This window comes from Castor canadensis, chromosome X, assembly GCF_047511655.1.
Source record: "Castor canadensis chromosome X, mCasCan1.hap1v2, whole genome shotgun sequence".
Lineage (NCBI taxonomy): Eukaryota > Metazoa > Chordata > Mammalia > Rodentia > Castoridae > Castor > Castor canadensis.
The window spans coordinates 39604234-39618351 of record NC_133405.1 but is presented as its reverse complement, the minus strand read 5'-3'; the positions used below and the strand labels follow the sequence as shown (position 1 = coordinate 39618351).

At 39.1% G+C, this 14118-nt stretch overlaps 1 protein-coding gene across 8 annotated transcripts in view; it reads right to left on the bottom strand.

The window, feature by feature from the left end:
• Lrch2 (leucine rich repeats and calponin homology domain containing 2) overlaps positions 1-6004 on the bottom strand; it is a 139529-nt gene extending 133525 nt beyond the window's left edge. For 3 of the 8 annotated variants that reach the window (XM_074064040.1, XM_074064037.1, XM_074064044.1), the window contains exon 1: positions 5218-6001. In XM_074064040.1, coding sequence (XP_073920141.1) covers positions 5218-5929 — 712 coding nt within the window. In that variant the 5' untranslated portion in view covers positions 5930-6001. Of the gene's footprint in view, positions 1-5217 lie in introns of all 8 variants that reach the window. The other 5 variants (XM_074064043.1, XM_074064041.1, XM_074064036.1 and 2 more) reach the window with 5 other exon arrangements.
• Positions 6005-14118: the final 8114 nt, after the last annotated feature.

The following is a 14118-nucleotide window of genomic DNA, read 5'->3' as shown; positions in this document are numbered from 1 at the left end:
ACAACGGAAACACGGGAGAGCACTGGAGCTAAAAGCTCCAGGCTCTAACCCATAGTGTGCCATACACGTGCCAGCAAATCACTTAACCTCTCTCAACCACAGGGAATAATTACTATGCACTCTGCCCAGCTCACAGCATTATTTATTAGGACACAATAGAATAATATATATATATATAAGTACTTAGAAATTTATAGAGGGCTATACAAATGGCATGTACCCTCCAATTTAAGCTAACATTTTATTTCAAAATCCAAACTTGCAAAGAAAGAAATTAAAGAACAATGATTTATGCTACAGAATTTTTCCCTGAATAAATCACTACAAGGCTCAGCAACTCAGATTTAATCTACATCAATTAAGAGTCAACTGTTAAAAATGTGTTTCCCATTCTTTTTCTCAGGGAGACACTTATTACATAAAACAAAGCAAATATCTGAATGAGGCCTCAAAATCATAATCACAAGTTCATTCCACTAAATGAACTGAGAGGACCTTCAACTGTGTAACTAAATCAAATGTTATGTTTATCTGGATCCATTTCACAACCTGATACAATGCAATGTGTCCCACAGTTGAAGAGGTGAACCAACACATGTAGGAAATCCTAGAGTTGACTCCTGGTTTACAGGAAAACACGTGATTATCCAGGACACAGCACAATCTGGTGTAAGAATTTCTAAATGTGTTTCACAGACTTGCTCCTCATGGACATAAAAAGGAACTGTTAAAAAGAAGCAGAGGGAGCAGCTGCAAGTAGGCTCAAACACATCCACTCATTTGCAGCACTGGTGACAGAGTCAACTATGGAAAGTTTCAAGATGTGTTTGGGTAACCATTAAATTCATTTTCAAGTCAACAAACTATCATAGTATTCAAAAAGTTCTCACTCTTCATCTTACCAAGTCTACCTACAAAACATCTCGGAGAAGACATTATAGCAAAAGTCAGCTACTTTCCTAAAACAGGTTACCAATTTTCTAATCCTTGTCTTTATGTCCTTTTGCGGGTGAGAATTTTAATCAAGGAGTATCTGGAAGGCAGATGTACTCAAAAAGGTCATGAGCACAAATCACCATTGGTTTCAAGTAAGTTAAACTCCCCGCTTTAAAAAAAAAAAGTTAATCTCCTGGAGACGCTGCCATAATTTTTTAGCTTTGCGCTCCATCCCAAAAAAAGAAGGGAAGTGAGACTGAAGAAGGAAAGATAAGCAGAGAGGGACAGCAGCATGATGGGGACGGAAAAGAGGAGGCAAGTAACAGAGACCAGGACACCACAAATGAAGAGAGAGGTAAAAAGAAGATAAACTTGACCAATAGCTGCCTACTATCCGTTTTCCCTCCTAGCAAGCTTGTTAACAGAAAAAATAAGATTTTTGTGGCTACATGTTTTTGGGGCACTGTTTGTTACTGCAAATTTAACAAACAGTACAAAACATAAATCAGGGTTAGTCATGAAAACTAAAGAAACTATAGGTTCCTAGAACGTTTCTATTCACAAGATGATGCTGTAAAAAGACACAGTACAATGAAGAAAATGAGTCTTTGCTTCACACAAGTATATCGAAAAGAACACTGAACTAAAACTTGAACACTGTTCCTAGTTTTGGTTTTGACCCTCTGGACAAGTGACTCTAGGTTAATCACTAAACTTTCATCAGTGCTCTTATTCACTCAAAAAGCAAACATTTCTTAAGGGTTTTTAAAAATGATCTATTTCACGGTTTCTACAACAAGGACTGTACTTGAGAATCACCTGAGACAATTTAAAAGAAAATTCTCTTGATCACTGAGATTCTGATATAATTGGTCTAGGGTAGGGCCTTGGCACAGATTTAAAAAAGGAAACTCCCTTGTATTTTAATGTGTAGCTAACATAGGGAAACACTGGTCTATTATTGCATCTTACAAATATACAAGAAAAAGAAAAAAAAAGCAAAAGGCCCTCCCTGCTTCTTTTCAAATGTATCAACTTCCCCTCATTCAATATTGTCTAGGCCTATTTTCTCACCAATCTCACCTAAATTAATTAGCAGAATGACTTCTTAGCTATTTCCTCTTCCTCCACTCTCTTCCCAATCCTATAAACCATCCTATGCTTGTCTAACTTATCAGTTTGGTTCTGAATCATTAACCGCCTGAGAGTCATTTTAAGTACAGCGTAACAATGCAATCAAACAGAACTGTTTTCAACATCAAATAGATAATATGTGTCTAGTTTTGTTCAGATCTCCTGTATGTACCCTCATTTGTATATAATGAATATTGATCTCCTCACATTCAAAAATATAGCCTCTAACTGAGGCCAATAGGAGAAGGGGACCAGGAACTAGTGAAAAGGTTAGATCAAGAAGAATTAACCTAGAAGGTAACACACATGCACAGGAAATCAATGCAAGTCAACTCCCTGTATAGCTATCCTTATCTCAACTAGCAAAAACCCTTGGTCCTTCCTATTATTGCTTATACTCTCTCTTCAACAAAATTAGATACAAGGGCAAAATAGTTTCTGCTGGGTATTGGGGGGGTAGGGGGGTAAGAGAGGGGATGGGAGAAGGGGGGAGAAATGACCCAAACATTGTATGCACATATGAATAAAAATAAATAAATAAAAATAAATATATAGCTTCTACACAGTTCATGGTGAATTTTGTCAAAAACAAACGGCAAATGAGTCACCCATAAATATCTCATTTAAATGAAAAATAGAACAGCACAGGATTTTTATTTTATTTTTTTTTTTGGTGGCACTGGGTTTTTTGGAGATAGGATCTCTCCACCTATTTGCCCAGGGTTGGCTTCAAATCACCATCCTCTGATGTCTGCCTCCTGAGTAGCTAGGATTACAGGTGTGAGCCTCTGGCACCCGGTGTACAAGATCTGTTTTACTCCATCTGATTTTGAAGTGTTCCAACAAGGTACACACATTTGACAGGGGAAAAAAATGCAAAATAATGTGGAATTATTTCAAGAAGTTACAGTAGACACTAATCAAGATCTTGGGAATGTAGTGCAGTGGTGGAGTACTGAACTAACATGTGTGAGGTCCTGGGTTCCATCCCCAGCAGCAAAAAGAAGAAAAATGGCCAACAATGTTTACCAAGAATAAATATGTGGTTCTGGGTTGTACTGAAGCTTGCTTCAGAAAACCAAGTGAAGGTTCAAAAGCCAAAGGTTAAAACTGAAGAAAATGATATCCAGATTTATAAGAAATATCAAATACAAGAAGTCAACAAGTACATGGCTTATTGCCTGCCTTTAAGTGGCTCTTCATCTTGCCAGGTACAGCAAGACACAAATACAAAAGGAAATAAAGCCTGCACTGTCAAGTAAGTGGTAACGACAATAAGTATCTTGGGAATTGAAAGAAACAGGCTATGGACTAAGGGAGTTAGAAAGAGCTTCTTGGAAAAGCTGGGGCTTGAACAAAATTAAATAGATGGAGAAAAGCCGAAAATCCCAAGCATGCAGATAATCTTGTACAAAGATGAGGCAGAAATACACAAAATATATTTGAGGGACAGAGAGTTGGCCCAAATGGAAGAAAGGGTCCAAATGGAAGAAAGAGTCTGTGCCAATATGGCCAGAAAACTCCTGACTGCCAAGCTAAGATGCTTACTTAAACTTTGTCCTACAAATAGAAGGATCCTTTATAGGTTATAAAGAAAAAAAACAGAACAAAACAAAAAAGCCCTCTCTGAAGCCATTTTTCTGAAGCTTTTGAAGAACACACCAATACAGTCAATTTTGTTTAGGAAATCTGCTGTGAGTGAAGGAGTAAATACTCAAATGTGCATTCCAAAATACAAAATCAGGTATCAATTGTGCATTCATAGTTCTTAGAATAATACCTCAGAGAATCACTGGGTGGAAAGGTTCAATTTAAGGTTTCCTCTTCTCCCCATCCTCCTCCAATACACCTATCTAGGTTTAATATATAGAAACTGAATACACTGATATTTTCTTGTTTTGTAAAAAAGACCTTTTCCTATTTCTCACTATATGTGAATTTATTTTACTATATTGTTTCAACACCACTGTGACATTTATTAAAATAATTTTGTCCAAGATTTATTTCAGCAAAGTTTATGAAACAGACACATAAATGACAAATTTAAAGATTATGAAAAGCAAAAAAAAAAAAAAAGAAATAAAAACAAGAACCCTTTCATCAAACCAAAACAGCTAAAATTAAGCAGCATTAGCTTAAAAAGGCAGAGAGGAAAGAGAGTGTGTTCCTAACAAAAAAATGTCAGCCACAACAAAGACTACTACACAGAATATAAGAAGAACATTACCATAGCCAATTTTTCACCTAAAATGATAAGCCATTATTGCACAACTCCATAAAGAATGCAGCCAATTTTTTTCATCTCAAAATGCCCTTAAATTTTTTGGCTCTTTCTGCTGTAAAAATTAAGAGTAACATAACTCAAAACAAGGATTATCTTTCCCCCAGTAACTGGACACATAAATGATTGATGATTTAATTTGCTCATGCACCAAATGCTATTTTACCACCACTACCTTTTCAACCCAGGAAAATGAAAAATCTCACTCTTTAGAGGCATACGTGACAAAAAATAAAATAAAATAAAGGCACACGTGACAAGAAAGAAGACAAAAATAACCCAGGATGATTAAACGACATACAAAATAAGAATACAGACAAATCGTGGCAATACTGCTGCCATACTCTGAAGGGCTATGCCATTCTTGCAGGCACGTATGCCTTTAAGGAATATGTGCAGATTACGAATTTATGCATTGTGTGTTCCACACTCTCACCCCCCCACCCCCGCCCGAGAAAGACTGGAGCATCCAGGGGAGTTGAAAGTAGTGCATTAAAGAGGGTGTCAATACCGCCCTTCCACCAGTACTGGGAAACTCGCTCTAACAACAATGCTCTCGCCCCTAACATCCCATCCAATTTGCACCCATCCTTCCATTGGCATTGCCCCCTCCTCCCTATTCCCTGCTTGGCCCCTCACGTTCAGAACGCACTGCTTCGACTTTGTTAGTCCTGCCGCCCCCGCGCACCCGCCCGGACCAGCAGAGTCCAACAACGCAGCCACGCAGCCGCCCACTCCCCGCCGCCGCCACCACCACCACCTCCTCCTCTCCCTGCTCTCCCTCCTCCTCCTCCTCCTCCCCTTCTTCCCCCTCCTCCTCCTCCTCCGCCTCTTCAGCCCAGCCTCCCCTCCCCCCGTCCTGTCACCTGCTTGGGTGGTGTCCGTCAGGTCGTAGCCACTGCCCGGGAAGTCCCGGAGTTTTCTGCCACTGAGGCTGAGGATGCCGGAGTTGCCCGCCTCCTCCAGGGCCCTGTCCAGGCTCCTCACGGTGTGTTGAGGCTGCAGGCTCCCCGGGTTCCACTGTGGCCCATTGGGGAACGGCTGACCGAAAAGAGTCGCTACCGGGATGGGCACCACCAGCGTCCCGCCACCGCCGCCGCTACCTCCCGCTCCGGCCCCGCCACCTCCTCCTCCGGCTGCGCCACTGCCACCGCTACTTCCACCGCCACCACAACCGCCGCCCCCACTGTTACCACCACCTCCCTGACTCGCCGCCATGTTCCTGGGAGAGAGAATAGCCCCCGACAATACTCTCAGCCTGTGCCGCGAGTGTAGGGGGTTCTTAGAACGCATGCGCAGGCCGGGGGCGGGAGTGAGGGGGGGCGAGGTAGTCGGTGGGAAGGAAGCTGCGGGCGGGCTGCAAGGAGGTGTTGGACAGAGATTGTATTCAAAAGTGCACCACGCTTGCTGTAAGAAATGTAGGCGCCCAGGAAGGATGCTTAATCCAGGTTCCGCTGCTTTGGGTACCAAAATCTTGCGAAGCGACACCAGGCTAACTGTAGGTCGTTTGGGCGATACGTTCCCAAATCTCTTAAGTTGCTGAGCCTTTTTTGTTCTGCAAAACAAAAACAAATACATGAGATAGGGATGGAAGGGATTCGTTTCAGAATGTTATAAAAACAGCTTTTCGAAGGACTAGAAGGCAGTTTACTGAGAAGCTTGCTGCAAATGCTTCAGAAATCGTTTATCAGTACTAACACAGGGAGTAACCCTGGGAAGTCCTTTGGGGACGAAAGATGAGTGTGGTGTGGGGTTTTAGGCATACGTGAAATTTGCTATCGTCTAGAATTCCAAAGTAGGGAAAGACTTGAGATGTTTTCAAAGAACCCTCCCGTTACAGTGTGTCTCGGCCAAACTGCTGCCTTCCAAACTTGGAAGAGTTCTCCACATTCTATTCTATCACTCTTTGAAGTTGTGCCAAGATCTCCAAAATATATCCAATTTCTTCTCATCGTGTCAGCATTGGATGATGAAAAGCATTTTGATCATCAAACAATCTTAGAGGTTACTTTTGAAATACAGGTTTTGGGTTAAATGGAATTCCGAAGATTTAATACTAGGTATATAAAGCCAATCAATCCTGGATTTTAGGAGCTCTTTATTAGAACCTGAAGTCATTTCTAATGTAGAGGACAAAGAGAAGCTCAAACTCCTTTACTAGGTATTCCAGGCCTCCAAGATCTGACTCCAACCTCCAGTAGTCAGCCTGGTAGGCAAGGGCTCCTCTACCTGCTGCTACCTGCTCCACTCCCACTCAGAGTCATTCAAATCTTTTTCACTAAAATTCAGTAAACTTACTAAAGAAAACTGTCACAATGCTTGGGCATATTCAGTTATCATTAATTTGAATATCCCATCCATCTCATTCACATCTTTTTGAATTTGAACTATGTGTCAACACTCTCATTGTTACAGGGAAATTGATCTGCCATAGACTATACTTTGTAAAAAATAAAATAAAATAAAGGAGAAGAATGACAAATTGTCTGAATTGCTTTGTGGCCATACTGATTAATTAAAATGATTATGTTAGAGAAACTGCATTCACATTGTGCATAAACACAGAAAGAACAAGACTTGGATCAGACTGTATACAGTGAATTAGCAAGTGAAATTATTAAAAACCCATTGGTTTCACAAAGGAATATTGTACCTTATACCTCACTGCTCTTATATTTCAAATCAAATCAAGTCTTGCCAAGTGCCAGTGCCTCACACCTGTAATCCTAGCTACTCAGGAGGCAGAGATCAGAAGGATCTCCAAAACCCTATTCCAATAAACACCCATCACAAAAAAAGACTGGTGGAGTGCTCAAGTGTTAGAGTGCCTGCCTAGCAAGTATGAGGCCCTGAGTTCAAACCCCAGTACTGTCAAAAAAATAAAAATAAAAAATAAAATCAAGTATTAATTGAGAACTTCCATAATTAAGAGGGGTAAAAAAGAAAACTAAATTCATTAGTTAGAGAAAAGATTAGGAAAGGAAATATTATAATATTAGCCAGGAACTAGGGGTGTAGATCTGTAGTACAGCATGAATGTGCAAGGCCCTACATTCCATCCCCAGCACTGCAAAAAATAAATTAATAATAATTAGCCAATGAGAAGTTTTGCAATCATTTAAAACAATGTATTGGACTACAGGATAAACATGTCCTGAGGATCAGAATACTTTTTTAGTGAAAAGGGCAATGTACATCTAAATTTAAGAAGGAACATAATCTTTCAAAGAGTTGAAAGACAGTCTAAGAAAAATGGAAAGACTACACAATAATCTAGGTATATATGAAAATCAGGCTGAATAACATTTTGTAGAGCTCGTTTACGAGAACACCAAAGCCAAAAGGAGGTAAAAGAATTTTTAGAAGCAAGACTATGAAGTTTAGAAATTTGATTCAACCGCTTGACTTCTTATGTTCTTGTAAAAATGATTTAAAAATCTCTGTACTTCAGTGTTTACAACTAACACTGGAAAATAGTAATACTAATTAAATAGAGTTTTCTGTTAAGCAGGACCTGTCTTAATTGTTTCATGTACATTAAGTCATTTGATCTTCCTGACAATCTTGTAAAATAGGTACTATTATTTTTACATTTTGTAAAGATGACAGAAATAGTACACATTTCACATAGGATTGTTGTAAGAATAAATAAAGTAACATATATAAAGTGACAAGCACAATACCTGGCATTCACTCATTCATTTAATAGGTACTGATTGAGCATGCACTTTGCGCAAAAACTATCATCCATGCGAGTAATAGTATAGCATTTGGTACTTCACAAATGATAATATATTTATTACACCCCTGCATCCTCAAAAAATAAAATAATAAGGAACATAAAAAATGTAGGAAGCCAAGGGATAAATCAGTGAATTCATTGATAATTATGAGTAAAGACAAATGTTAACCTATTACATACTTTTTTTTGCTTCAGTCTATATCAGAGGATTGTTATGGTGATTACAACTTTGATGGCTACAAAGTGATACATTGGTAATTTGGCTAAATTAGGGACAATACTCAGAATTAGTCAAGTCAAATTTATAAAATGAATGTTGATAAATAACCAAGACTAGATGATATATATCAAATATTATAGAAGGAAAATGAGGGAGAATGAGGAAATTTTTGAACAAATACGATCTCTCTTTTGAATCACTGAGACTGTAAATGTAAGTTCTGTTCAAAAGACTTCTGAAATTCTAGACTAATTTATAGCCACCACTATTCCAAACAAACTAGTAGTTACCCAACAGTTATAAATAATATAAAGTAGGAAAGGCACAATCTTTTCTCCTAAGCTACAAATTCTTCTTTTAAAGATTAGTGAGCTAGAGTACAGGATGTTCTTACTAATGTGTAAATAGAACAAAGTGATAAAGGAATAGCTTAAAATATAATATGAATATTTTAAATCTTGATCAGGATCTATGAAAGAGCCATGGAACGTCTAGTCTATTTCCCAAAAACATCAGCCCAATTAAATTCTAAATCCAGGGGAAAGATCTAGGGTTAAGGCTCAGTGGTAGAGTGCTTGTCTAACATGCATGAAACTCTGACTTCAATCCCCAGCATCTCAAAAAGGGGGTAAAAAGGGTAAATTCAGGGGGAAATAAGAAACAATGAAATGGTATCATCAAGACATGTACCAGAAACCCTAAAAACATATTAATTTTACCTCTTTTTGAACTATTTTACAGCTACAACTGAACTGAAATATGTGCTTCTGCTTACTCAAAGCTCAGCACCGGTCTTGAATTAGAGAAAGGTCTGAGAAGTACACATGCAACGGTTGGCAGAAATGGAGGAAAGGGAAAACTCACTTGGCCTTCCTTTATCTGCAATCTTTTCCAAAAAGTTGGTACCCAAAAAGTGACCAAGAAGCTATAGAATTTGCTCAAGTTGTCATTTAAAGAAGGCAATGTTGGAGATACAGCTCAGTGGTAGACAGTTGGCTTAGCATGTGCCAGGCCCTGGGTTGATCCCCAGCACAAGAAGAAAGAGAAAGAGGAAAGAAGAAGGAGAAAAGGAGGGGGAAGGGAAGGAGAAAAAGAAGAGGAAGAGGAACTCAACATAGCAAGATGAACAGATGATTTGCACACCTCTTTCCCTACTCTAGATAGTCTAATTCAGAGAATCTAAGCAGACCCTGGAAATTATATTTTGAACAAAACACTCAAGAAAACATGAGCATTGGGTATTTGATGTTATTAAGGAATTGTTTTTTAGATGTAGTAATGATATTGTAGGAGATTTAGTTTGGTTTTCGTCTTTGTTTTCAGTCAATATGTTTCCCGGCTAGCCTCAAAATCATGATCCTCTTGCTTCGGATTCCTGAGTGCTGGGTAGCATGTACCACCACACCTGGCTTATTATAGTTATTTTTAAAGTGTTCTTTTAAGAAATATATACAGTAAAATATTTCTAGATGAAATATTAAAAAGCCCTGTTCCTCACACATGCACAGGAAATTAATGTGAGTCAACTCCCTGTATAGCTATCCTTATCTCAACTAGCAAAAACCCTTGGTCCTTCCTATTATTGCTTATACTCTCTCTACAACAAAATTAGAGATAAGGGCAAAATAGTTTATGCTGGGTATTGAGGGGGTTGGGGGGAGAGGGAGGGGGCGGAGTGGGTGGTAAGGGAGGGGGTGGGGGCAGGGGGGAGAAATGACCCAAGCATTGTATGCACATATGAATAATAAAACAATAAAAAAATTTTAAAAAGCCCTGTTCCTGCATGGGGCCTTCACAGAATTAGTATTAACTTATTTCAGCATACTAATAGCATGCCATTTGGTTCTGCCCTTGCAAAGAACACTTTTCACTGCTTAACCAATCCTAACAAACTCATTAATTTCCATATTAATATTTAATAACTCAAAAGAGATCTGAAGAAATGAGTGAATAGTGTTCAGTGGAAAGGAGGTGTTACGTATCCAATCTTCAATTTTTATATCAGTGAGCACTATTATCTTGTATCTGAGTTAGAATCCTTGCTCTAACACCTACAAAATGTGAGATGTTAGGCAAGTGTTTTAAACTCTCGAGATCTCATATTCCTTGTCTATAAACCAGAGATCATAACATTATTAGCTATCTTGTAAGACTGTAGTGAGAATTACATGAAATGACATAAAGCACCCAAAATGTCATAATGATTTTTAACATTTGTTGTAGGTTTGTTTTGCCAAAAGAACACTGAGTGAACCATGATTTACCAGTATGGCAATTCTTAAATTCTCCATTGTGTTACCAGCACTGATAGACCCTTTCTACTGTGCTGCTATTCAGGTTACGTCCTTGTTATGCACCTCAAGGTTTTGCCTCAACCCTTTTTCTTTTCACTACCAACAGGTAACCTGAACTCCAACTCCTACTACTACCTCTATGCAAACCAAGATTCTGACCTCTGTGTTTTTAGTATGTTAATGTGTTATCAAGAAAGGCACTTAATATCTGTTTGAAATTGCCTCAGTCCAGCTGCAGCAGGGGCTCCGACTCTGGTCTTGGGTGCTCGAGTGGCAAATAACAACATGAACTCGGGGTTGTGCCAGGCAGCAATGGCGTAGTTTATTTTCTGAAGAGTGTGTTTAAGCAGTGCAGACAAGCAGGAAGGAGTATGTGGCAGTCCCCAGGTTTCCCTTGACCTCTGTACTAGGATTGGTTGTCACATTGCTATGGCTACAAGCCCAAGTACGGAACATCATGTTTTTGGAACTGGGTCTTCCCAGTCCCATGCAGAGAGAGAACAGGGGAGTTCAGGGACTGTCCTTTTGGACTGTTGCAATATCTCTTAGGGTTGTTGTACAAAAGCTACAGTGACTCTGCTCTTTTCCAAGAGGATTTGGGGGTCCAGCGGGTTGCCCACATGAAATCTTTCTTAAAAATATGTCTTGGACTGGGATGTAGCTCAATGATAGAGAACTTGCCTAGCATGTTTGAGGCCCTGGATTCAATCCCCAATATAACACACACACACACACACACACACACACAAATTATATATAATGTATAATGTAATTATATAATATAATATAATTATGTATAATATAATATAATTATATGGAATATATTAAATGTCCAGCTTTGTGTGAGAAAAACAAAGGGTCTGAAGAATTTTTCTCAGAATAGTATGTAAAAGATTCAGATTGAGGAATTTTTATTTTATTGTATATGAATATATACATATATGTACCATGCTGTGTTGGGAATCCAATCCAGAGTTTCTCATATGCTGGGCAAGCACTCTACCACTGAGCTACAACCCCAGATCCAGCTCCACATTACTAAATTTAGCTTTTTGAAAGAAATTAAATGAGACATCACATAAAACTATTTTAACCTGTTTTGTCCAATTAGAAAACACAAGACTGAGGAAGATTTTCAGCCTTCTTTAGGGTCACACTGGAATGTTTCTTCTTTATATCTAAACATAGAAACATGTTATATGCCTTTTTGAACAAACTTATCTTGTATATGTTTCTCTTTTACAACAATGTAAGACAGAACAATTAAATAAGATCTTTTTAAGCAAAATTCAAATTTCTAAAAGTAAATCCTAGGTAACTATCATTCTACCTCTAAGCAGAATGTGCCTGTGAGACAGAAAAAAAAGGTTAGTGGCATTTCAGTACAGCATATTAAAAGAACTATGATATCAAGATACATTAAAATTCCAGGAAGGAGGTTCCAAGATGGTGACTAGAGGGAGGAAGCAGATAGTGTGAGCTCCATAAAGCAAAAATCTTGCTGAGATGCTGGAGACACACCTGGGAGGAAAAACCACCAGGAAGAAGCAAAACTCTGACACTCCCAAACCCCCAGCCCACACATACCTTCCCCATGCCACAATATATGGAGAAACTAGGAGGGCTCCTGTGCCACTGGACATGCAGACCAACAGGTGAGCAAATAAGCGGCATGTGGTATCCCCACAGCCACCCCTGGATAAACCAGCATAGCCCCCTGGACATTCTAATCCCTGCCCTGGGAAAAAAAATAACTGAATAAAAAACAAGGAACTGAAAAGGACGCATAGCAAGTAGAGCGGGGTGCCTTGAGCACTCTGGAGAAAGGGGGATGGGCAGGCACCCGCATGAATTTTAAATAAACAAGCCTGCCAGAGAAGGTGGGTTTGGAGCCTAGACCCAGTGATCTTGGAGTGGACAAGGCTTGCAACAGTGGCTGATGTGCGGAACACTCTGCCAGAGAGTGGAGGAAAGGCAGTTCTCCACACAAATTCTAAACAAACAAAGCCTGCAACTGTAGCAGGCTTGTAGGACTCTATACCAGAGAAAAGGGGAGGGGCAGGCTACCACACGAACTCTAAACAAACAAAGCCTGCCAGAGAAGGTGGATTTGGCAGCTCACCCCAATGAACTTTAAATGAACAAAGGTTGCAACAGTGGCTGACGTGCAAGATGCTCCACCGGAGAATTGGGGAAGGGTAGTTCCCCACACGAACTTTGAAAACAAACCCTGAAACTGCAGCTGGCTTGTAGGACTTTCCACCAGAGAAGAGCGGAGGGGCAGGCTCCAGCAAGAACTCTAAATAAACAAAGCCTGCCAGAATAGGTGGGTGTGATGACTCCCCCAGTGAACTTCAATAAATAAAGCCTGCAGCAGCAGCCAGCTGGCAGTAGGTGGCAGGTGAGCCACAACCTGAAACAAAGCAGATAGCAGTTCACAAAGCTGTGTCCTGACCCAACCACCTGGCAAGACAACCACAGTGCTACTGATTAAATAGCAACACCAGAACTGGATGCAGAAGGAGCAACACTAGAACTACTAAGACTGAAACGTCATGGTGTCTGGACCAGAAATTTTTATTCTTTTATAGTTTTATATATCTTTTCTAATTTTTTTAAATTATTTTTTTCTTTTATTATTATTATGATTTTTTTTCCTTTGGTGAAACAACGAAAGAGCTACTACTCAAACACCAACACCAGGACTACATGCTGAAGGAGTAACACCAGAACTATTAAGACTGAAACTTTATTGCATCTGAACCTGGGATTTTTCTTCTTTTTTCTTTTTCTCTCTTTTTTTTTCTTTTTCTCTGCCTCTGTCATGCTTGTTTAGTTCACTGTTGATTAGTTACACTATCTCTCCCTGTTAATTCCTTTGGTTCTCTATTTTTTTTCTTTTCTGTCTTTGCTTCCTTTTTCCTCTTACCCTTCCATTCTAGATATCATTATTTTTACTATTACAAGCTAGATAATACTAAATTACACACAATACAGGGACAGTAACAGCACCAAGTGGAATGATGGGAAGATGGAAAAAGGATGGAAACCATTTTCCCCCCAATAACAAATTAGCACAGGAACCAGAGGTAAATGAAGAAAACAGATAACCAGATTCATATTCCAACAAAACAAAGATAAAGTACACCAAGGAACCCAATGAAGCCCACAAGAACACTCTGAAAGAAGAAATGCTGCAAGGAATCAATGAGAATTTCATAGAGATGATACTGGATATGATTAACCAAAAGATACAGGAGACACTCAAGAAATTACTACACAACAAAAATAAAGAATATGAGAAAGCACAACAAATAAAAGAAACCATAGAAGCCCTGGATAAACACCAAAGTGAAACAAAGAACACCATAAATAGAGAGATAAATGAACTCAAGGTGAAAATTGACAATATTAAACAACAAGTGACTCATGATATGGAAAACATCAGAAAAAAGAAAGAAACAGAAATACAAAACAAAATGGAAGGCCACTCCAGCAGACCAGAACAAGC